The following is a 22,272-nucleotide window of genomic DNA, read 5'->3' as shown; positions in this document are numbered from 1 at the left end:
GTATATATACATTCACAACACATGCCATCTCACAACGTGTACTATAGTAAGGTACAGACCTTATGAATTTGAAGCAAAACAGAGAACTCAAAAATCCAAAATTGCCTTTGGATTCCCTGAGCAAGCAGCCAGTGAATGGTGGGAGTGAATACAAAAAAAATAAAAATAAAATAAAATAGGGGAAATGAAACCTCCAACAGAAATGACCTCATGGAAGGCCTCCATCTGCCTCCAAGGGTTGGGTCTATGAGGGGAAAAAATAAAAAACGACCACTTTGGAATTATTGACCAAATAGTTTGTCAGAACTTCCTCGAAAGCTTTGATATAACTTGGTAGGAGTAGGGATCTATTGTAAGACCTAATCTTCTTAGGATCACCCTCTGAGGCCTAATCCAAACCAAACCGAGCTGATGACAGCCTGGGTGTGACGTCACGGTGGGTGCACCCAGCGATCCTGGATCAGTGCGTGGCAGACTGGGTCGGGCTGGGCCAGCGGCGGAGGAAAGCAGAAAACATCTGGTTCGAAAAGGGAATAATGTCGGATTACGCGGATCCCCTGCACTGTCTCTCTTCCCGCCGCACACTTCGGTTCCCCTTCAGAGAGAAATAACCGGGACACCCGAAAACCCTCCGCTGATTTTCGTCTGGGAAACGTGGTGCCGAAGTTGTCACTCAAGTGACTTGTTTCCAGAATGGATCAGTCCGTCGCAATTCAAGAAACCCTGGAGAAGGATGATAACTGCGCCATAGTATCCTTTATCAAAGATTCAAATCGAGGATTATCTTCCGTCAAACTTAAATAAATTGACTGGCACGACAGTTTTTCTATTATGCGGAGGAATGTCAGAGCCAGAAGAGAGGCCTGTAAGACTGGACTGTGGTTGATACTTCTCGAAATAAAAAGTAAGACTTTATTTAGGCTGTGATTTAAATTCAGGCGGTGTATTTACGTTGTACTTAGCTTTGTAGTATGAAACAGGTTTGGTCAGTAGCAACTTTACATGGCTGTACTTACTGTAGTAAGAACTTTTATCCACAAGATGGCAACTTTGATTCACCAACTCAGACAGTGACAGAAAAGGTCTGAATGCTGGGTGACAGTCGTTCAACTATTATCCAAAATATTCATATTGTTACTTCAGTCCAAGTAAAATTTGCATAATGTATCAATACCTAGAACGCATTTTATGTGGCAGGATTGCATATAATTGCAAATATGTAATATTATATTAGATTATTATAAATGATCACCAGCAAGCAGCATTTTAATGTTGAATTTGGTGAGATGTTTCTAAATGCTTGTGCATACTGCTGGTACCTATAAAAAATGTCATGTTACACACGTGGACAAAATTGTTGGTACCCCTCAGTTAAAGAAGGAAAAACCCACAATTCTCACTGAAATCCCTTGAAACTCACAAAAGTAACAATAAATAAAAATTTATTGAAAATTAAATAATCAAAAACAGCCATTACTTTTGAATTGTTGATTAACATAATTATTTAAAAAAACAAACTAATGAAACAGGCCTGGACAAAAATGATGGTACCTCTATAAAAGATTGAAAACTATTTGACCAGAGTGACATGATTAACTCAGGTGTGTCATTTAATTGACATCACAGGTGTTTCCAAACTCATAATCAGTCAGTCTGCCTATTTAAAGGGAGACAAGTAGTCACCCTGCTGTTTGGTGAAAAGGTGTGTACCACACTGAACATGGACAACAGAAAGCGAAGGAGAGAATTGTCCCAGGACATCCGAAAAAAAATTATAGACAAACATCTTAAAGGTAAAGGCTATAAGACCATCTCTAAACAGCTTGAAGTTCCTGTGACAACAGTGGCTCATATTATTCAGAAGTTCAAGACCCACGGGACAGTAGCCAACCTCCCTCTTACGTGGCCGCAAGAGGAAAATTGATGACAAATTGAAGAGACGGATCGTTGGAATTGTATCCAAAGAGCCCAGAGCAACCTCCAAAGAAATTAAAGGTGAACTCCAAGGCCAAGGTACATCAGTGTCAGATCGCACCATTCGTCGTTGTTTGAGCCAAAGTGGACTTCATGGGAGACGACCAAGGAGGACACCACTGCTGAAAAAAACTCATAAAAAAGCCAGACTGGAATTTGCAAAAATGCATGTTGACAAGCCACAAAGCTTCTGGGAGAATGTCCTTTGGACAGATGAGACCAAACTGGAGCTTTTTGGTAAGGCACATCAACTCTATGTTCATAGACTCAAAAACCAAGCATACGAAGAAAAGAACACTGTCCCTACGGTGAAACATGGAGGAGGCTCAGTAATGTTTTGGGGCTGCTTTGCTGCATCTGGCACAGGGTGTCTTGAAAGTGTGCAAGGTACGATGAAATCTGAAGACTATCAAGGCATTCTGGAGAGAAATGTGCTGCCTAGTGTCAGAAAGCTTGGTCTCAGTCGCAGGTCATGGGTCTTCCAACAGGACAACGATCCAAAACACACAGCCAAAAACACCCAAGAATGGCTGAGAGAAAAGCGTTGGACTATTCTAAAGTGGCCTTCTATGAGCCCAGATCTGAATCCCATTGAACATATGTGGAAGGAGCTGAAACATGCCATTTGGAGAAGACACCCATCAAACCTGAGACAACTGGAGCTGTTTGCTCATGAGGAGTGGGCCAAAATACCTGTTGACAGCTGCAGAACGCTCATTGACAAATACAGAAATCGTTTAATTGCAGTGATTGCCTCAAAAGGTTGTGCAACAAAATATTAAGTTATGGGTACCATCATTTTTGTCCAGCCCTATTTCATTAGTTTGTTTTTTTAAATAATTATGTTAATCAACAATTCAAAAGTGATGGCTGATTTTGATTATTTAATTTTCAATAAATTTTTATTTATTGTTACTTTTGTGAGTTTCAAGTGATTTCAGTGAGAATTGTGGGTTTTTCCTTGTTTAACTGAGGGGTACCAACAATTTTGTCCACGTGTGTATATAAACTAGTAGTTTCTGAGTGTGTTATAACTCAGTAGAAAATGCAGTCAAGTAAAAACTGTAATATTTTCATACTGATTGCAGTGGAATTAGTGAAGAATGGAAACAAAAGTCAAATACAAACAAAAACTTAAGTATTGCCCAGTAACTAAGTTGAAATGAAAGAAAGGAACCCTGGAAAATGAAAGGTGCCATAGAAGAGCAATATTCCCATTATGTCCTTCACTAAACTGTAAACATGCTGTCCAATGTGATGTCCTCTTTGATGATGTCGAAGAGAGCAGGCTGCTGGGACTGGTGGAGTCTGCAAAAGAATATGCGTAAGTTTGTTGAGCTTCTTTGTATAAATTTACAAGGAATTCTAAAAATATGGCTTGTTAGAGGTGGGGATGGCAGCATTAGGTAATCCAGAAAAACACCACACCCTTGAAAATTTGCTCAGAATTGAAACAGCGGTTTGACAAACTAGCCAAAATTATGTTTTATATATAAACCAGTATGGATGTGACAATTAAAATGAATCATAACTTCATTTGAGAGTAAATGTCTTGCAATGTTTTGCAGGATCTTTATTTACACTCATCGAAGAATGGCCATTACCGCTGAAGATGTATCACTGGAGGACATTATACCCATCTCCCTCGACTTTGCTGTTGTTGAAGGTGAACAACAATCATTTATTTTCCCCCATCTCAAACAAATTGTCAGTGTCTAACTGTAACGATGTTCAAACTGTTACTTCAACTAGAAAAAATGGCATGACAGTTATTTCTCTGAAGTAGTCTAACACCTTTCTTGTGCTACCGCCCTTTTTAGTTTCCTCACCAGAGGAACTTGTGGTTGTGGGTGAGTTGCCCTCATTTCCATCACACTTCAGTCATGGTGGGCTACAAAAGTGATCCAACACATGAAAGTGAACATTAAATGTTTTCCCGTGATCTCAAATTGACTGTAGGTGCTGATACCCGAGTAAGAATAAGCTTCCAGGACCAAGAGTTAGAGCTCAGACTTCCTTTTGGGTCACATTCGCGCATCTTCTTGGGTGAAGTCAATAAAGTGTGGAGTGGTAAGTTGGACCCCATGTAATCTGCTTACATGACATGTGGCCTTTGAAAAGTCCTGGACCCTGTGAAAGTTGGGGATTCATTAGTGGCAGCTACAAACTGGACAGACACACCTACATGGACACTCACTTGCATGGATTTAGAAGTTAATATGTTTCAGTTTTATTTTCTGTAGAAAGTTAAAGGCAGTTGTGTGTGAATAAGCACAAATTATCTCCTCTAACCATCTGTTGGGAGGAAACTTGTTCAGCCAGTCTTTAGCTGCTTTGAGGTTATTTTATGCGGGAAACTACAACATTTCTTTGTTTTTGAAACTTTATGCTCGACTACACTAAAATTAAAAAGGAAACAAAGACGCAAATGCATTCGTGAGACCACATGCGTCTGTGGTTCACACCTTATACCAACTCGAGAACTACAAACTGGTGGTGTCGTGTCATCTGTCACTCATTGTGGGAACATGATGTGTGGTTGACAAAAAAAGGAGAGATACAAGCAGACAGAGAGAGAAGGGTGGAGTTTGGATCGTATCCTCTGTGTTTAGTTTGTTGCTTTCATGGCCAGTGTTTTCAAAAGGACAAGGTGAAAACTATTTAAATCGGATTTGTGTCTTTCTCTTCAGTACTTATCTTGAACTACTTTCTTTTACAGTCTGCTTTCGGTGTGTCTAAATGGAATAGCAATTGAAAGAATGAATCTGGTTAGTTGGGCATGGGTCACTCTCACCAGTGGCTCTCTGGTTTCACAGTGGAAGTCCCATGCACACATGGACTGATAATGTTATTCGGGCTTCGTTTTTCGCGGTACTCTACGTTGTGCCACAAAAGCTTTTAACTTTCTGAGGGGGAGCAATGATGGAAAGAAAAAGTTACCTTACATCTGTTGTTGTAAAATGGAAGAGTCTGAGAAATGATAAAGGTAAGCCTAAAGAGGTGGTCTTACAGATATAGAGCACAGTTCAGTGCAGAAACAAGAAATAGAAATATGCTGTTTAAAATATCACTATTCTATGTGGTACACACGCGTTCTTGTGTATGCTACAACGCTTACCATTCATGTTGTTCTTAAGTCTCACTTTTGCTTGGCAAAAAAAAAAAATCCAGGAGAAAATGCAAAGCTCCTCTAACAGTCTTCACTCACACAATATAAATCCACACTTATTCTATTTCTCTTCTTGTCTTTCTTTCTCCAGATGTTTGCAGGTCTCCTACACAGGAACCGAAGTTTGAGTGGATCAACAAGTACCACAAAGGCACCACAGGCCAGGGAGTTGTCAAACAAACCATAGCACCCCTAGGCACAACACTTTCTAAACTCAACCAGCATCGGAAAACAGGTTTGTCATCTCATATTGTTTGTACGAGGTCACAGCAAGCTTCCCCATATCCCAAAAAAAATTAAATTGATCTATCAGCAGTGGATCTGTACAGTGGATGACAAGACAGACAGTTTTATGATGCATCAGAAGATTGCATCATAAAACTGTGCAACTTTGCAAATGCCCCTTCCTTGGAAACTGGGTCACCCTGTGCATGAGTTATAATGTAAGACATAATGACATAGACAAAGGTGCAACAAATAGCTTTAATTTGTCTCCATTACATGTAAGTGTCTTAATTACTGTGTGCATGTAAGCAAAAGGGTAAGTAGCATGCCAGAAGTAAATGGAATTCAGTTATTATAAACAATATTATGTTGGGACATGGAAACAAGAGTAAGAGAAATTTATTTGTTTCCCTCTGTTAGATTTTAAACACCAAAAACATTACCGCCCTTTGAATGTGCCATTTAATTTCAAAAATACAATCATAAATACATAATGAAACCAAACAAAGGAGACTTTTAAAAGCACAGCATCTACTTCCTATAAAGTAATTAAACAATGTACACAGAACAGGTCACCCCATATAATGTGGCAATCCATGTGAGGTCTTTGAGTCATGATGTTTGTGAACTTTATCTTCATCTTGATGTCCAGTTTCATGTAAATTTCATACATTATCATGTTTATGCATGCTACATTAAAGCCCATGCTTGTGTTGACATACATGCAAAACATCTGATGTTCATATACAAATCACATCAATAAAATGACTCTTACAGGATGCCATCAAAAGCTGTGTAGTGGAGTGATGGCCATATTTTTGGCCATCTAAATGTCAAGAGTTCTATAAGCAAGACTGAATACATATTTTTCCCGTTTTTACAGTGATTCTTGAAGAGCTGGACTTCCTACTATATTATTGATGTCGTGTAGCATTTCCGGTTACATTTAGGACATTGTTTTCTTCGTGTCTGCAGCAGGAAAAGGTAAACTCCTCCTACTATAACGTTAGCACAGGCAGGTCTGAAACAGGCTGGACATTGATCTTGTGAACAGAATGCGTGGGAGCGGCACAGGGAAATGTCTAGGGTGATGAGAGACTCTGGTATGAAAAATATTTCTGGCTTCATTTGTTGAGTTTGGGGAGGTGGAAGGAAACCGCGACGCGCAACTCAAGCAGCTGAGATTAGCTAGCGTCCTGGCTAATGCGAGCGAGCAGTAGTCGTTTTAATTTGAAAGAGGCTAACTTTAGCCACATTAGCTGGAGGGCTCGTTAGGCGGCTTAGTGATACATTTTGAATCCTAGTAGCAGCTTTTACGACGTCCGTCGTTGCCTCATATTAAGCAAACCGCGCATTTTACGTAAACGACGAAAACACTAAAAGCTAATGCTGACGCTGACTTAACAATATACATGGTATCAGTGGTCGCTAAGTGACAGAAAGTGACACACCTGTTGTGATTGATGTTTCAATAATGTGTTTCAGTGACACACAATTGTGCTGTTCAGTTAGACACTGTTTTTGCCTTGATTCCTGGGCAGTTTGCTCTTTAATTTTCTATTTTCAGACAGTACCTTTCACTTGCTGCTCATCCTCTTTAGCTAAACTAGCCGCTTAGCTTAAATCAGTTGTCTGTAAACTTTCCTCCAACCGCCTCTCAGTGGGATTAAGGTGTTTACTGCATGCTTTGCTATTATAACAGAAACCTCTGCTTCATTAAGCTCCAAAAGATCCAGGTGTTGCAGTATGGGAAGACTAACAATAAAAGAGTAAATTCACATTTGAGATTAATTCATTCATTTTGTACTTGTAGTGGAGGATCATAAAGTGGAGTTGTGTAATGCTGAACTTCGTGCAGTTGTAATTTTTTAAAAAAACGAAGCTGTTTTAATACGGAAGAGTCTGCGATCTGATAAAGCGGGTTGACATTTATGCTGACTTATGATAAACCGCAGATAGAGAGGCACAGGCATGAGAAACTGCGCTTGGTCAGACTTCATGCAACCACATTGTCAGTGGTTGTGAGTCTATTTAAGCTCTTTAGCTCGTTAGAAATACTGAAGCATGTGCAGGAATGTAAAATATGCCTTGTATTAACTGAACTATTCACACAGGACCCTCGTGATGTCAGGGCCTCGTTCAGGTGCTAGTTACAAATAGCAGTTGCGGTAATGGTTAAGTTTACTTATATGAAAAGTGGATTACTAATAAAGAAAATTACAGCATATTAAATTACATCAACAATCAGCATTACAGTTTAAAGTGATGTAGTTCCAAAAAGCTATCTGCCAAACTTTTAAACAAGAAATGATTTCAGCTGGGTGTTAACAGCAGCAAACACTCACCAGCTTGAATTCAGTGTTGCCAAAAACTGTTGGACTTATTTGATATGAGATTATGTATGTGTGTTTGTGTTCTTTTTGCTAATAACTACAGTGTTTGCATTTAAAATAAGACTTAAAATTGATGTCAAGTTTTGAAAGTTTCCTCTATTTTTTGCGTTAGGTTTAGCATAAACACCTGTTCTCTTATGATTCTCTTTTTCCCTTAAAAAACTGAATTTGACTGCAACATGTGGCTATTCTGTGCTTACACAAGGAGATCTTTACCTTCTCAGTTGTGGCATTCCTAAAGCACTCTGTTCAAAAGTCATTTCACAGTTTCCTGAAAGTTTTCTCAATCAAACGAAGAACCTTTCCTCTTTAGAAACTACGAAGTGACTTTGGGGGATTTTTTTTTTACACAGTGCTTTGAAGTTTACTCACTTGAAATCTTCTGTGTTATGTTTTTATTCTTTATGAAATGAAACAAACAAAACAGCCAGATCAGAAAACAAGATTGTGACACAAATTGGCTTTCATGTTGCCAATTAGGTGTAATTCTAAAAAAACAAAAGTTAAAAGTCTTGTGTGGTTTTTGTAGAATGTATCTCATCTTTAGGATCGTGCATGCAGCCCTGTCTGTCAGATGCAGTCTTAATGTAGCATGCTATAATTTTGTAGAGTTTAATTTCCTGCTCAAAGAGCCTGGCTTTTCCTTTCAGTGAAGCCAGCTGTGTTGCCTGCCAAGCTGCAGGAGACAGGGGCCATGCTGTCTCATGCTTCACACTCAGCCATTAAATCTAGCTACTTAGAATGCAATAACAGCAACCAACTGCAAAAGGCAGCCTGAGCTGATTAAATTCAACAAATGAGCCCTGACTTGGCATTTTTATGATTGGCTTATGTTTGTTTTTATTCTTCGTCATAGTTAGCTTCAATTCATTCTCAATTGTAGTTATATATAGGCTGAAATATTGGTTTGCTAAAGGATGGATTCCTATTAGAGTTGCCTGGACTCTCAATATAATGTAGCTGGGAAGGTCTCCCAGAAGTTGTCATTACACAGTGATGCATTCTTCACAGCCCTAACTGGGAACTTGTAAGAAAGTTGCTAATTTGTGATTCAATGTGCAGGCAATGCTGGTGGGCATTTTGCAAAAACAATCCTGTGATTTATTTTGTGCTTAATCTCTCCTGCTTTTCCTGCACAGAGAAATCATCAGACAAAAAAGGAACGTTAGAAAAGGAGAAAGGTTCTAACGGTGGCACACAGAAATCGAAAGTGTATTCCAGCCCAGAAAGGTAAGACCTTTTCATTCATTGTCATGTAAAAGCCCTTAAAGCCAAAGCATTTTTGCGAAGTTGTAGCAGATTATTCTTGTATTTAATGAGATGTTGCTGATAACACTGAATAATCAAAATAAATTATTTTGCAGTCTTTATATCCAATGTGCATTTGATTTGTCCATTGTACTGTAGAGTAATGTGTAACAATTAGCTGAGGGGTGTACTATAAAATCAGTTTGACAAAGCCAAGTTGTCTTTGTGTAAGCCAGTGCAGCAAATCCTAAAACCCCAGTCAGAGATAATGGATATTATGGTGGTGGTTATCAACATTAATTGTTAGCCCAGTTTTTCCTCTTCCTTATGCACAAAATCACCCAATCTTTTACCACCTACTTTAGTCAAGATGGAAAGGTTGTTGTAATGGAGAACTATGATGAATGTAAAATTTCTTACTGTAAAAAGTGTTACTTCTGCAAATTATTCAAGTTATATTTTGACCACTCAACACACTTAACCCTTTAAAGTACAGGCAATTTCCGCACAGGCAATTTGACTTTTGTAACATGTTCTTTAACTTTAGACTTAATTCATTTAAACATATTGAAGAAAATTTAGGTCCCACAACAATGGACATCACAAGTTTTTGACTTGAAAGTGAAATGAATGTTATTGATTGAATATTCTCTGTGATAAAAACCAACACATGAATCAAATTTGTGTTCTATATAGCTACAGCACCAGCAGTGTAAAACGATCTTGGCAGCATATCAGGCCCAAGCATAAAAACCTAATTGTGCATTTTCTGGATCACCAACTGAATGTATGCAGGATTCTCTGGCAAGGCAGAGCGTAGAGTGCGCAATACTGTAACTACTACTACACCACCCACTTGTTTGGTGGGATGACTAACGCACAGCACAATAGGTTTGCAGATATAACATTTCCTCAGCTGAGAATTTATGGCGCTTATAGAGAATTGTCAGGAAACTAACTGGTGTAAGGGAGATGCTTCTTACAGCTGGTTTAACCCCCAAACTCTGAACATAACCCTCTTCGGAGCAGGTTAACTGTACAACATTAATTATTATGTTGAATCTTGCTTGATTCAACGAGATCCACCTTTGTATCAGTGAAAACTAACTTTATGCTCAACATGCCTAGCTAATCCACTAGTTAATAATTTTAGTATCTTTTTTTATTGTGCATTGCTCCATTTTAGTTCTTGAATTTGTGTTCAACTGCCATCATTGTAATCGTACTTCTTCCAGCAAATGATCTGAGCTTCATTGTGCCGTGTACAATATTCACAACATGAGTAACACTTTGGTCCTTACCTAAGTATGTCCCAATGAGATCTGATAGACTTCCACATCCTTGTAGTCTTAACAGCCACTTGGAAAACTATGACAATTACTGGAAGTATATCCCACTTGATTACTTACTAATACTGCCAGATACGTGTCTTTTTGCCACCCTAAACTCCCCTGAATCTTCAAAGAAGCATGAAAGACATCAAAAGGGAATAAACTAGCAGAAGAACCCTTGAATACTTGATAGATATTAGGAACTTGTGAGATCATATGGAATAAACTTTCCTTAGCTTGAAAAGCCTGTTTATACTGTAAACTTCATCCCGACTATAACCATTTTAATATGGATATGTTTTAGTGATCATCATTAGTAAAAAGTGAAGATGTGTATTTATCTGATGCAAAATTGCTTTATCTGGAAGTTTTAATGTGCTAAAATGTAAATCGGCTCAGTTGTTTACTCTGGAAGCCAATGCTGCCACACATGGAATGAAGGCCTTTATTTTAAGCTGGAGTTTATTTACAGCATATTCCTTGAGGATTACAGGGTCCAGGCATATTGCATTTCGTCTTCTGCCTTCAGCCTCATTCCACATTGACGACATGGAAACAGAGCTTCACTGCATAGCCAGGGTTCCTGTTCCAGTTGATCTGCCGTACTTTAGCCAGTTCCACCAGAGCACAGTGAATTGCTATGCCATAATTTTAACATTTAGCTTGACTTGATGTAGTTAGGCAAGAGGACGTTCTGAGTATTAACTAGCAATTGCACAATACAAACATTGATTTAATGATCACACCAGTGTGACAAAATGTTTCTATCTTGGTCTGTGTCCACTCACACCTAACTGTTACTTCTTCTCTGTGCAGTCCGAACATTTCCAGTCGGGAGGACCGGGATGACCTGGTGCGCTCGTCTAGCCACACCCCATCGAACAAAGCTCAGATACTGGCCATGCCGCAGTTTGGCCTGCGTGACAACCTTATCAGGTGTGAGCTGCTGAAAAATGAGGACCTGTACACATATCTGGAGCCCTTCAGGTATGCTGCTCTTTATTGTTGTGCCAGTTTTGACCTGCTGTAAAAAAGTGTTTGGCAGATTAGTAAAGGCAAATGTTGAGGTAATGTTGATTTAATTGAATAGCTCATAAATCTAATCGTATCATTTGTATGCTAACTCGATGTTAGGACTGTCTTGATCCTTTGGGTGAAACTGTAGGTGCCTGTTTAAGCTACTCCAGTGGCGTGTGATATGATCTTTTGGCTGTTCATTTTGTTTACTTAAACAGTAAAGAAAGTTGCATAACTTGGTGTATTGAAATATTTAAAATCAAGAAAACTTAACATTTAATCCTTACCAAAATATTGCAGTTAAAAAACACTTTTAAAACCTCATACCACTGCATTATAGCAATTTGCTATCAAGATCTGCGTAGAAAACTGTTAAGAAAAAAACTGTAAAGGTTGAAATTCAGGAGATGAGTCAGGATATTTGCACGCAATTAATGCGCTGACCTGTAATCTACTGGTAAGTCCAGCAGCAAAAAGTTTCTAAATTTTGTTGAAAAGATGGTTCATGCAGGAACAGTGTGCCCCCACAATGTAACTGTGAGCAGTTTGGATCCTAGAAGTGTTACGTAAAAAGAATGAGTCAACATCTGTGGGTTTGTGTTTCTGGGTACTAAATTAAGAGCCACCGTCTCAGACGCTGTCTAGAAATGCACCAACCCAGAGCAGAATCATACGGTCGTTCTTTGTTCCATTTGTTTTTTGTTTTAAAACTGAGGCATATGCATTTTATTCAGGGATTTTTGTCTCTTCGGGTGATTGGGAAATATGCATTTGCTGAACTCAGCATAGCGGTTTATTCACTGACCACACTGCCTCCTGTTGGTAGATCTGTAAAATCATGTGTGGAAACCCTTTAAAGAAGCATAGATACATTTGAAATGGAAAATGAATTTTATATATGATTTAAAACATATCATAAATTGTGACTCAAAGAATTTGATATGTAAATATTCTACATACTGTGTTAGAACATGCAGAAATGCTAATGACCTGTAGTGTTAAGTGCACTATAAATATAATAAGCGTAACTAATAATATTATCATTATCCATATTTACTGCAACCAAAAAGGTCACATGTTATTATAGTCTAAGCCCCACTTCTTTCTCTGTGGAATTTACATTTTGGTACCAGTGTCCTTTGGGGGTTTTGATCTCCCCCATACATCTGCTCAGGTTAATTGGAACTCTAAATTGTATGTTAAATTTGAGTCCAGAAGCGTTTGTTTTCATCACCAGACCAACTCAGAAGCTTGAAAGTGTTTCCCAATCTTTTCCTCAAAGCATGTTGGAAAGGTCCTGTACCTACATGACCCAGAAAAGACATAAATAGTTTTTAAAAAATATGAAGAAAGGATTGTGCAAAATTTGTATCTTTACAAATAATGAATTCATTTAAACATTTGTATGAAAAGAACTTGTAATGAACGTGTTAATTAGATTGTATGCTTAAACTGTTGCCCTTATCAGAAATAGAGGCTGGACAAGAAAAAGCTATATTATACTGGGTCATATTGTCGTGCATATTGAGAACACACTATATATCAATGCTGATTTGCAGATTAGGAATAAAAGCTTAGGAATGTAGCAGTTGAGAATATTTGTACAAACACAGCTTCAGCACCTTTCCGGTTCGCTGATTCTAGGCCCATTAGGACAGAGTTTTATACAGTGTGATGGCCGTCAGCACAAAATATAGAGCTCCATGCTGCCTTTGCAAAAAAGGATGTGCAAAAACAGCAGTTGTCTGAAGGTCAGAGATGAGGATATTGAATGGAAGGAAGGTGGTTTTCAGTTTGGATCTGGAAAATTTATTTTGGTGTGAATGTAAATGCCAAGGGTTTGACCCTCTCACAATTTCTCACAACAGAGGTGCCCTTCAGCCATGCATTGAAGTTATACAGGTGCTGCTCAGTTTTTGGACTGTATACAGTTGTAGGTGTAAATGTGTATGTTTTCTATTTTATAATTACAGTATTTTCTAATTTTCCTTCACTAATCAGGATTTTGCTTTCACTAACTCCTTTTTTTCAGATCCAGTGCTGAATTATTCATATTCAGTTCAAACATAAAGCTTTAGTTTTGGCAGGTAAAATAGAGTTGTCTTGGTCTCCAGCTTTTTGCAAAGCAATCAGTGACGAGAAAGCTGTGCTATTTTCGACTTAACAGCCTACTTTCCATTGCACGTCAAACTACGTAGTTAATTTGTCTGTGGGGGCCTCCTGACAGAAGTGATATTACTAACACCACTGACACTGACCTACTGCCATCGATAGTTTGTTGCCATCAGCCTGTAGTTACAACACAGAAATCAATAGCATAATACATACTGTGAAACCAAAAAAAGACTCACATCACAGGTGCCACAACCGTCTCATCTTGGTGTCCATGCAACCTCAGTGCATTAAATGAACTGGGCAGACATTAGCCAGTGGAAGCTAACTGGTGGTGCTTAGAGTGTGTCACAACACACTATATTCCCTGTCCATCTATGTACTGGTATGTACAGCAGGCATATAAAATAGGTTTAATGTATGTAACAAGGCAAGTATCTCAGCCACAATTCTTGTTTGTATATATGATGCAAGTGGGAAATATATACAGCGACAGCGCTTTGGGTAGCTGTCTGCTACTGAAAACGCTGCAGACCAATGGGGATTAAAGCCTGTAACACCTGCCCACACAAGTGGTTAGTGTCAGCATTGACACTGAGAAATTCAGCAGTGAATTTCAAAAGAGTGGTGGCAAGAGAGAAATTCTGATTAATGATGGAAAAGTAAAGGATAAATGAATTGTATACATCACTCTGTCATTCCAAATGACTTGTTTTACTCACATTGAATGCTTTTGCTTGATATGTGTGAGGTTTTGCTATTTTGAAGGTAATCTAATTCCACACTTGAGAGAAATTAAGTAAGAAAAAAAATTCTGACAAAGAACCAGTGTGATTATTCAGCATACATCAAATAAAGTTTCTCTACGTGTATGTCTGTATGCTGCTGTACTGCAGCAAAGCTGCATAATAGAGATAATGCTAGTATTACCATTTCAGTCTCCTAAACTGGAAATCACAGAGAAGGCAATTGTTGTGCTGGAGACCCTCGCAGTTGGCAGGATGAACTCAAATATTCTATTTATTGTTGAAAGAAACTAAAACTAAATATTCTTCTCCTTTGTGCCCACTTGCCATCTTTCCCATACTGGTTCAGCTTTTTTCTTGGCACATACAATGTGAATGGACAAACACCAAAAGAAAGCCTCCGGCCTTGGCTGAGCTGCACTCCCAACCCTCCTGACATATACTGCGTGGGGTAAGTAAGTTACATTCACCCTGCTGAAGAATAGCTTGGCAGTTTCCCGCTTAATCCCATTACAAAGATATATACTACACAACCCTCTGTCAGATGCATGCGGCCATTGAACCAGTTTTAAGTACAGAACATGCCCACCCACAGATTTCAGAACTGTACGTCCACTAATCCTGCCTACGTTTCAGTTTCCTGCTTTGCAGTCAAGGAGTGATAAAGTTTAGTAAATAACACAGCAGTTCTGGATAAAGTGGGAATCTAACTCTTAGTAAGTTTTTGTCCTTGCTTGTAGTTTTCAGGAGCTTGACCTCAGCAAAGAGGCTTTCTTCTTCAATGACACCCCCAAAGAGCAGGAGTGGTCAAAGGCTGTGTTCGAGGCCTTGCATCCAGAAGCCAAGTATGCCTTCGTAAGGAAGTTTTTTTTTCTTAAATGTTCTCTTTGATTCTGCTTTTGCCAATTACACTTTAAAAAAGTTTCAAGACATTGACATAGTATACACTGTACAATAACAGTACAGTGTCAAGAACCTCATGACCATCATTATTGCCATAACATCACATTATTTGGATTATTACCCTTGATATGCAGTTTTTATTTCCATGTTAGGTTGCTGAGCATAGTGAGATTATATATTTACGATACATGTTGATTTTTGGTCTGTCTCTTTGTGTTTCTCCGTATTCACTTTCATGTACTTCTCTTTTCTCTGAGTGCTGACTCTGTCTTATTAGCTTCCTCATTTGTGGCTGGCTGGTTTATTTGAGTCATCGTAGGGTATGCAGGATGTGTGTCAGTCACACTATAATCGTGTGTCATTTCTTCATCCACTGTTAGTGCGAAGACTACAGCTCTCTTGGCTGATCTGTTGTTGACACTGTGTAGCTCAACAAGCTGAAAAATACGCGTTATGCATTTGTGAATGTTGATTCCTGTAGGATTGACAAGGAGGCTTCTCAACTGTTTTGCTTCCTCTCATGCACAAATGCCTCATAGTCTGAGAAGTCAGTTTCTGCTTCTGTTTTTCTTGAGATAAGTCGGGGTGAAAATAAATGTCTTCAGCTGCGCAGCTGCTAAATATGAAGTTGAAAGTGAGCAAAAATTATTTGAAACCAAGTTGTGGTTGAAAAGCAAATAAAAGAAGCTGATATGAGCAGCAAAAACTGCATTAAAGCACTTTTTGAGTCTGTGTCGTGGCTACGAGGTTTCTTTATCTCCACTGTGAATACTTAATGAATATAAATACATATTACATTTATCTGTGAATAAACACCCTATAACAACACCCTATATTTGTAAATTACTCATCTGCTGCTACAGGTGAAGTTGGTGCGTCTGGTGGGCATCATGCTGATCTTCTATGTGAAGAAGGAACATGCAGAGTTCATCTCTGATGTGGAGACTGAGACTGTGGGTACTGGCATCATGGGAAGGATGGTGAGGACAGAACTCTTTCTTTCATGCAGAGATTATCATGTTATTATTTGTGTTGCGTAAAGATTGTAGCAGCATTGGGTTGATTAGAGCAGCTGTGATCAGAGCTTCAGGTAAATTCATGTTTGTACTGTGTGACTGTAGGACTACAAGAAACAGGAAAAGCTGTCCCTGTCCTTGTCTCGATATCATGGATATCCTTGAAATGTTTCAAACAATTCTACTGCTTTTAGAAAGAAACTTTGCTGACTCAGCTTTACATAATGTCATTGCCATTGTTTGTTTTACATCAATTGCACTTGCAATTCCATCGTATTAAAATAAACACAAAAAGTATCGCATTAGTATCAACAGTACCTTTCCATATCAACATAACTTATTGCAGCAGATGAAAGAAAAATATATTTTAGCTTCTACACTAACAGATAAAAACTGCAGGGAAATAGCAAGTAATAATGTGCAGAAGGGTTTTGGTGTGATGATAACATGTCAGAACCTTATCTGCTTCCTTGCTTAGACTTCAGGTGCTTATTTATTTTTTGAAGAACTACATTCAGTAGCTCCTTGTTCCTCATGCACCGCTGCAGGATGTTTTATTCTTGTCTCGTATGCAGCCATGCTTACTTAGCACTCCTTGCAGTGTAGAACAGATGGCTGACTGGTGACCAGAGGGAGCCTTTGTAAGGTTGCTCCGTCCTTTCCTACAGTATTTAAAATCTGCATTATGCATCAAGTAGCATGTTAAACATGTCAAGGATCAAAATGTTTGCATTACTCTCAAACAGGGGATTGACTTTATATCTCTTTTTAGGAGTGTTTAGTTGACTTCCACCATCGTGACTGGATTCTTTTCTCTTTGTTCCTGTTTGTTTCTTATTCACAGGGAAACAAGGGCGCTGTGGCAGTCCGTTTTCGTTTCCACAACTCTGATATCTGCGTGGTCAACTCTCACCTAGCTGCACACACAGAAGAATATGAGAGACGTAATCAAGACTATAAGGATATTTGCGGTCGTCTCCAGTTTCGCCAGATTGACCCTACCCAGCCTCCACTCACTATCATGAAGCACAAGTGCGTAAATAATAATGGATTACAGGGTTACACTGAGATTCAAATGGATTTGTAGGTTTTGCAAGGGGATTATTCTATAGGTATTATGCACCAACATCATACACAGTGTAGTAGAATCTGATGACTAAGAGTTTGTCTGCAATCCTTTAATCCTAAAACAAAATGTGCTGCCATTCTGTATTCAAATTCAGTCATGTTTAGGATGAGTTACTCTACATGTTGCTGCTGGGTATGACATGGCATGTTCTCATCCAGTTTTTAGCGAGGATCCATATTCAGGTTAACTCCATACTTATGCCTCTGTTTTTCTGCAATTCTTTCATCAGCGTGATTTTATGGATTGGAGATCTCAACTACAGAATCACTGACCTTGACGTCGACAAGGTGAAAGAGCTAATCAGCAAGAAGGATTTTGAAACGCTGCACAGTTACGATCAGGTAGTGTCGATGATGCATTTTCTTTATTCTGTTTTTTTTCCATTACTCATCATTGGTGTTCGATTGGTGATATTTACCAGCCGCATGTGATCTTTAGCTCAAGAGGCAGATCGATGAGGAGGCTGTGTTTGAGGGCTTTGAGGAGGGAGAGATTGATTTCCAACCAACTTACAAGTACGACACTGGCTCTGACAAGTGGGATACAAGGTAAGCTAATTTAAAGGCCTGACTGCATATGAAGAATGCAACATTTTAATTATGAAGATCGGTCTTTGATAATGTTAGAATAATTTCTGAAAGAAGTAATATGTGGTTTCGTCGTTGAGATCCCAGCAGCAGTTCAACAAAAACCCCAGAAATGCTTCTCTGTTGAGACACTGCGTTCTGTCTCAGTTGTTAAATATTTAATGGAAGCTTTCTCAATTACAAACAAACAAAATCTCTCCATTTACAGAGCTGCTGAACACACAGTTCAGTATATAGACTAAGATAGCTGCAAGGATATAATACAGTTGCATTATCCTCAGGTTTAGGGTTGAATACTGCTGTAATGTAAATACATTGCAGAGTGGACTTGCCTGGTTGTTAAACTACTCAGCTCTGTGCAGCGTGCCTTATGTGTGCAACTACAATATGTTCACATTATGTGTATTTAATTAGAAAAGGGCAAGACACATTAATTTGCACTGCTGGTCTTAATAAAAGTAATTTGGCCACCAGGCTGCACTGTTAATTAAGATGATCACTAAACATGTCTCTCGGGTGTTTTGTGTCTCACGCCATCTAACAATGAAATTTCCCTGCAGGGATCATATCGTTAACTTGGATCAATTATGCGGAATTACACTGAGACAGATGTAATCTTTGCCTCATGTATTTTAATACTTTGTCTTAGTATAATTGTAACATGCACACTTGACAATTATTAAATAAATACTGATATTTCCTCTGCGTTTAGTGAAAAATGTCGCGTCCCTGCATGGTGTGACCGTATCCTGTGGAGAGGAAAGAACATCGACCAACAGCATTACCAGAGTCATATGGCTCTGAAAACCAGTGACCACAAACCTGTCAGTTCACTGCTCGTCGTTGGGGTAAATGATTCAGCTGTCTGACTGCTTTTATCCCTGATTTATTTCATTTGGTTTCTCGTTTGAAAAATACATGTTGTTGACCACTGGAAACTGGTGCATAGGTCTGAGCAGAAGTATGGTAGTATTTGACTCTATCTGCTCAATTCATGTAAAAGCTCTTTTATTTTATTTTTTCTTATTATTATTTAGAGTCCTGTAACACAGAGGTGTCAGCTGCAGTGTTTCTTTGCTCCTGACTTCCTCCTGTTAATTCTTCCAGATCAAGAGAGTAAATGGTGAAGCCTATAAAAAGACCTTTGAAGAGATTGTACGCAATATCGACAAAATGGAGAATGAATGTATTCCATCTGTGACCTTGTCCAAGCGAGAGGTAAAATGTCCTATCACATTTCATTAGTGTGTAATTAGAGCTGTGATACTTTTCTGGTACACTTCATACATTGAATTGCCTTCTCATTGTGTCTTTGATGTACTCGGCGTGTAAACCATCAGTAATGACGACGTGTATTGATCTTGGGGTTTTCAGCCTGATGCAGTGATTTAAAGGATACAGTAGCATTACAGTGTTTTTCATCTTGCCTCATAAATCTGTATTTTTCAGTTCCACTTTCAGGATGTGAAGTTCATGCACCACCAGGCAGAAACATTGAGCCTCTTCAATGATGGGCAGGTCCCGTGCCAGTTTGAGTTTATCCAAAAGCCAAATGAGCCCACATACTGCAAGCCCTGGCTCACAGCCAATCCGTCCAAAGGCTTCATTGCTCAGGGTAAGAAATGCATACACATTCACAATCACAATCACAGTCACAATTTGATCGATCAGTCATGGTTTGAGTTTCATAAAGCATCAATCGCCTCCCTTTAACTCATAATATTTGGAATGAGAGGTACCATTTATTTAGATTTATAGTATTAGAATTTTTTCTTTTGCAAGATTAATATTTCTTTCAGAGTATTTACGGTGCTTTATTAATGCTGATTCAGTAATTGCTTGTAGTTTCCCTATCACAACATAACTGACTGGAGCAATAACCCCCTTAATCTGTACATGTATCTCTCTCAATATCTAGGTGGCTCGGTGGACATTGAGCTGGAGGTTTTTGTAAACCGCTCAACAGCACCTGAGCTCAACTCTGGTGTACAGCAGATCGAAGACATCCTGGTGCTCCACCTAGAGCGGGGCAAAGACTACTTCATCTCTGTGACAGGCAACTACTTGCCGAGCTGCTACGGCACCTCTCTTTATTCATTGTGTCAGCTGAGAGAGCCCATCCAAGACATGCCGCAAGAGACACTCCGTGAACTGGTTAGTGGGCCGTTGAGATACCCGTTCTTCCTTTTTTTTCTTGTCTCACAGGTCTCAGCATAGTGATTTATGGATTGTCGGAGTGTTCAGCCTATTTTACCTCATACTGCGTTTGTTCTCAACATCAGGCGGAAATGTCCGGGACCGAGAATGCAGCAAACACTGAAAAGCCTCTTGACATTCCTAAAGAGCTTTGGATGATGGTGGATCACTTGTTCCGCAATGCGATCAAACAGGTCAGAAAAATGTGACGGTAATGCTGCTGTATTAAGATTTAATAACACCACACTAAAATTTTTTGCTTGTAACTATTTGCCGAGAAGCACAAATATATTAAGATTGTTGCAGGTCACAGGGATTAAGCAAAAGTATTGTTTGAGTGTTTTAAAGGTTTTTCTTGACGCTGCAGAAACACTAACATCACTCTGTAGTTGAGCCTGCAACTCAAGTAACTTGGTATAGCCTCTGATTTGAATGATCTGTGGATTTAACCTTGATTCAAGTAATTTAAACAAAGGATGCTTTGAAATTCTGAACTTCATTCCATTGCAGCTCCACTATGACTCAAAATGTAAAACTTTTTCTTTTTCCTTTTCAGTCACAGATCACCTGTACTCAAAATGTGTTGTCCTTTGTTTGCAGGAAGACATATTTCAGCAGCCTGGGCTCCGGAGTGAATTTGCAGAAATAAGGAACTGTCTTGACACAGGGATGCCAGATTCCCTTCGTATCCTTCAAAACAATTCCCAAATTAAGCATGAAGTCATCACTTCACTGTCATATTTATTGATTTCTGCTATACTATGTCCACTGTAATACTTAGGTGATGTAAGAAAAAAATTCCAAATACTACTCTGTATTTCTGTCTGATGGTTAACTTGTCTTCTTGAAAGACTCCTTGGGAGTAACATTACGTTTGACTCCTATTTGGCACTTCTAAATTTGAAAACATTCAGACTCTGTTAAAGAATTACTACCTTGACTTCTGTATTGACCTGCAGCGGGCAGTAACCACTCAGTGGCAGAGGCTTTGCTTCTCTTCTTAGATGCCCTGCCAGAGCCTGTGGTTCCTTACTCTTTTTACCAGCAGTGCCTAGAATGCTGCTCCAATGCCAGCCAGTGTGAGAAAGTAAGTAAGGCAGCCCGCAGTCAATCACTAAATACCATTATTCAGTTCTCAAATTTGTTCAATCATAAAAATTCTTTTCTGCCGTTTTTGATGTAATATTAATTTCTTTTTGTCTGTAGGTTATTTCCATGCTACCTCAGTGCCATAAAAATGTGTTCAACTATTTAGCTGCCTTTCTCCGTGAGCTATTGAAGAATTCTGCTAGCAATCGATTAGATGTCAGCATCCTAGGTAAGAAAAAGGAAGCAGGTTTCCCTTCACATTCATTCATGACTATGGTATTATTAGCTGCTGCTTTGTGCAAAAGTCAACATGTTACATTGGAATGTAAAAACACATGAAAATCCTGCTTGGTATTTTGATTGTGACTACCTTTTCATTGTTTAATGTAAAGCAGGCTGTCCTCCAGCCTACGCTGCCTAAATAGATGCTTAACATGATCAAAATTAACTGTTGTAAAAGTGAATAAATAAATCAGTAAATAAAATTCTGTTAATAAATTTCGTACAGAATTACAACCTGAGAAGGGGTACCCATTGTTATATTAAGCAACACTGACCATTTTTTCATACTATGCAATGTGAATAATTTATTTTCTTTATTCATAGCCACCATTTTTGCCTCCTTGCTACTGAGGTCATCTAAAAAGCAGGATCTTGCAGAGAAGAGGAAGACTCAGGAGTTCTTTCAGCACTTCCTGGCCCAAGGTTCCTCTTAGATGGAGAACTCGTCCTTCTTGCTGAAGCTGAACACTAAAAACTGTAAAGTCCAGTATTTGAAATAAACTGTAATGACTTATGATATTTCCTGATGGCTCTTTGTATAGCGATATAGTGTAATTGCTGTAAGAAATGGTTCTTATCTGATATTAATTTCAAAACTATGTTTGTGACCTATTGATGCACAGAGTTTATTGTATATTGTTGAGCATCTGTAGAAGCCTAACAGTTTTTAATGTATGCATATTTTATTTAAGAGAATAATTTGTATTTTAATGTTTCTGATTTCAACAGCATATTGTTTTATATTAAAAAAAACTGCTGGAAACAAGGTGTGACTCACTAGTGATTTTTTTTTTTTTAGTTAAATTTTATTATTCATAGTCCGACTTGCCAGTAAAAAGCAAAGAATGTAACACT

General features: G+C 38.6%; 1 protein-coding gene across 3 annotated transcripts; it reads left to right on the top strand.

Annotated features, from left to right (window-relative positions):
- Positions 1 to 454: 454 nt before the first annotated feature.
- On the top strand, positions 455 to 22,183 carry inpp5b (inositol polyphosphate-5-phosphatase B). 3 transcript variants are annotated; one of them, XM_051956563.1, is made up of 23 exons: positions 455 to 751; positions 3,220 to 3,298; positions 3,543 to 3,640; positions 3,795 to 3,824; positions 3,934 to 4,044; positions 5,235 to 5,378; positions 8,901 to 8,991; positions 11,157 to 11,327; positions 14,565 to 14,666; positions 14,956 to 15,070; positions 15,982 to 16,098; positions 16,979 to 17,166; positions 17,493 to 17,604; positions 17,702 to 17,811; positions 18,563 to 18,698; positions 18,958 to 19,068; positions 19,300 to 19,465; positions 19,769 to 20,004; positions 20,133 to 20,240; positions 20,647 to 20,731; positions 21,006 to 21,133; positions 21,253 to 21,364; positions 21,742 to 22,183. In XM_051956563.1, the coding sequence occupies exons 1-23, from the start codon at positions 694 to 696 to the stop codon at positions 21,849 to 21,851; spliced, it is 2,718 nt and encodes a 905-aa protein (XP_051812523.1). In that variant the 5' UTR covers positions 455 to 693; the 3' UTR covers positions 21,852 to 22,183. The 3 variants fall into 3 exon arrangements, with proteins under 3 accessions (XP_051812523.1, XP_051812524.1, XP_022045810.1); XM_051956564.1 differs by lacking the exons at positions 455 to 751; positions 3,220 to 3,298; positions 3,543 to 3,640; ... (1 more) ...; positions 3,934 to 4,044; positions 5,235 to 5,378 and adding an exon at positions 6,264 to 6,352; XM_022190118.2 differs by lacking the exons at positions 455 to 751; positions 3,220 to 3,298; positions 3,543 to 3,640; ... (1 more) ...; positions 3,934 to 4,044; positions 5,235 to 5,378 and adding an exon at positions 6,347 to 6,471.
- Positions 22,184 to 22,272: the final 89 nt, after the last annotated feature.

Source organism: Acanthochromis polyacanthus, chromosome 12 (genome assembly GCF_021347895.1).
Source record: "Acanthochromis polyacanthus isolate Apoly-LR-REF ecotype Palm Island chromosome 12, KAUST_Apoly_ChrSc, whole genome shotgun sequence".
In the NCBI taxonomy this organism is placed as follows: Eukaryota; Metazoa; Chordata; class Actinopteri; family Pomacentridae; genus Acanthochromis; species Acanthochromis polyacanthus.
The sequence above is the reverse complement of the archived record's forward strand: the minus strand, read 5'-3'. Positions and strand labels throughout refer to the sequence as shown.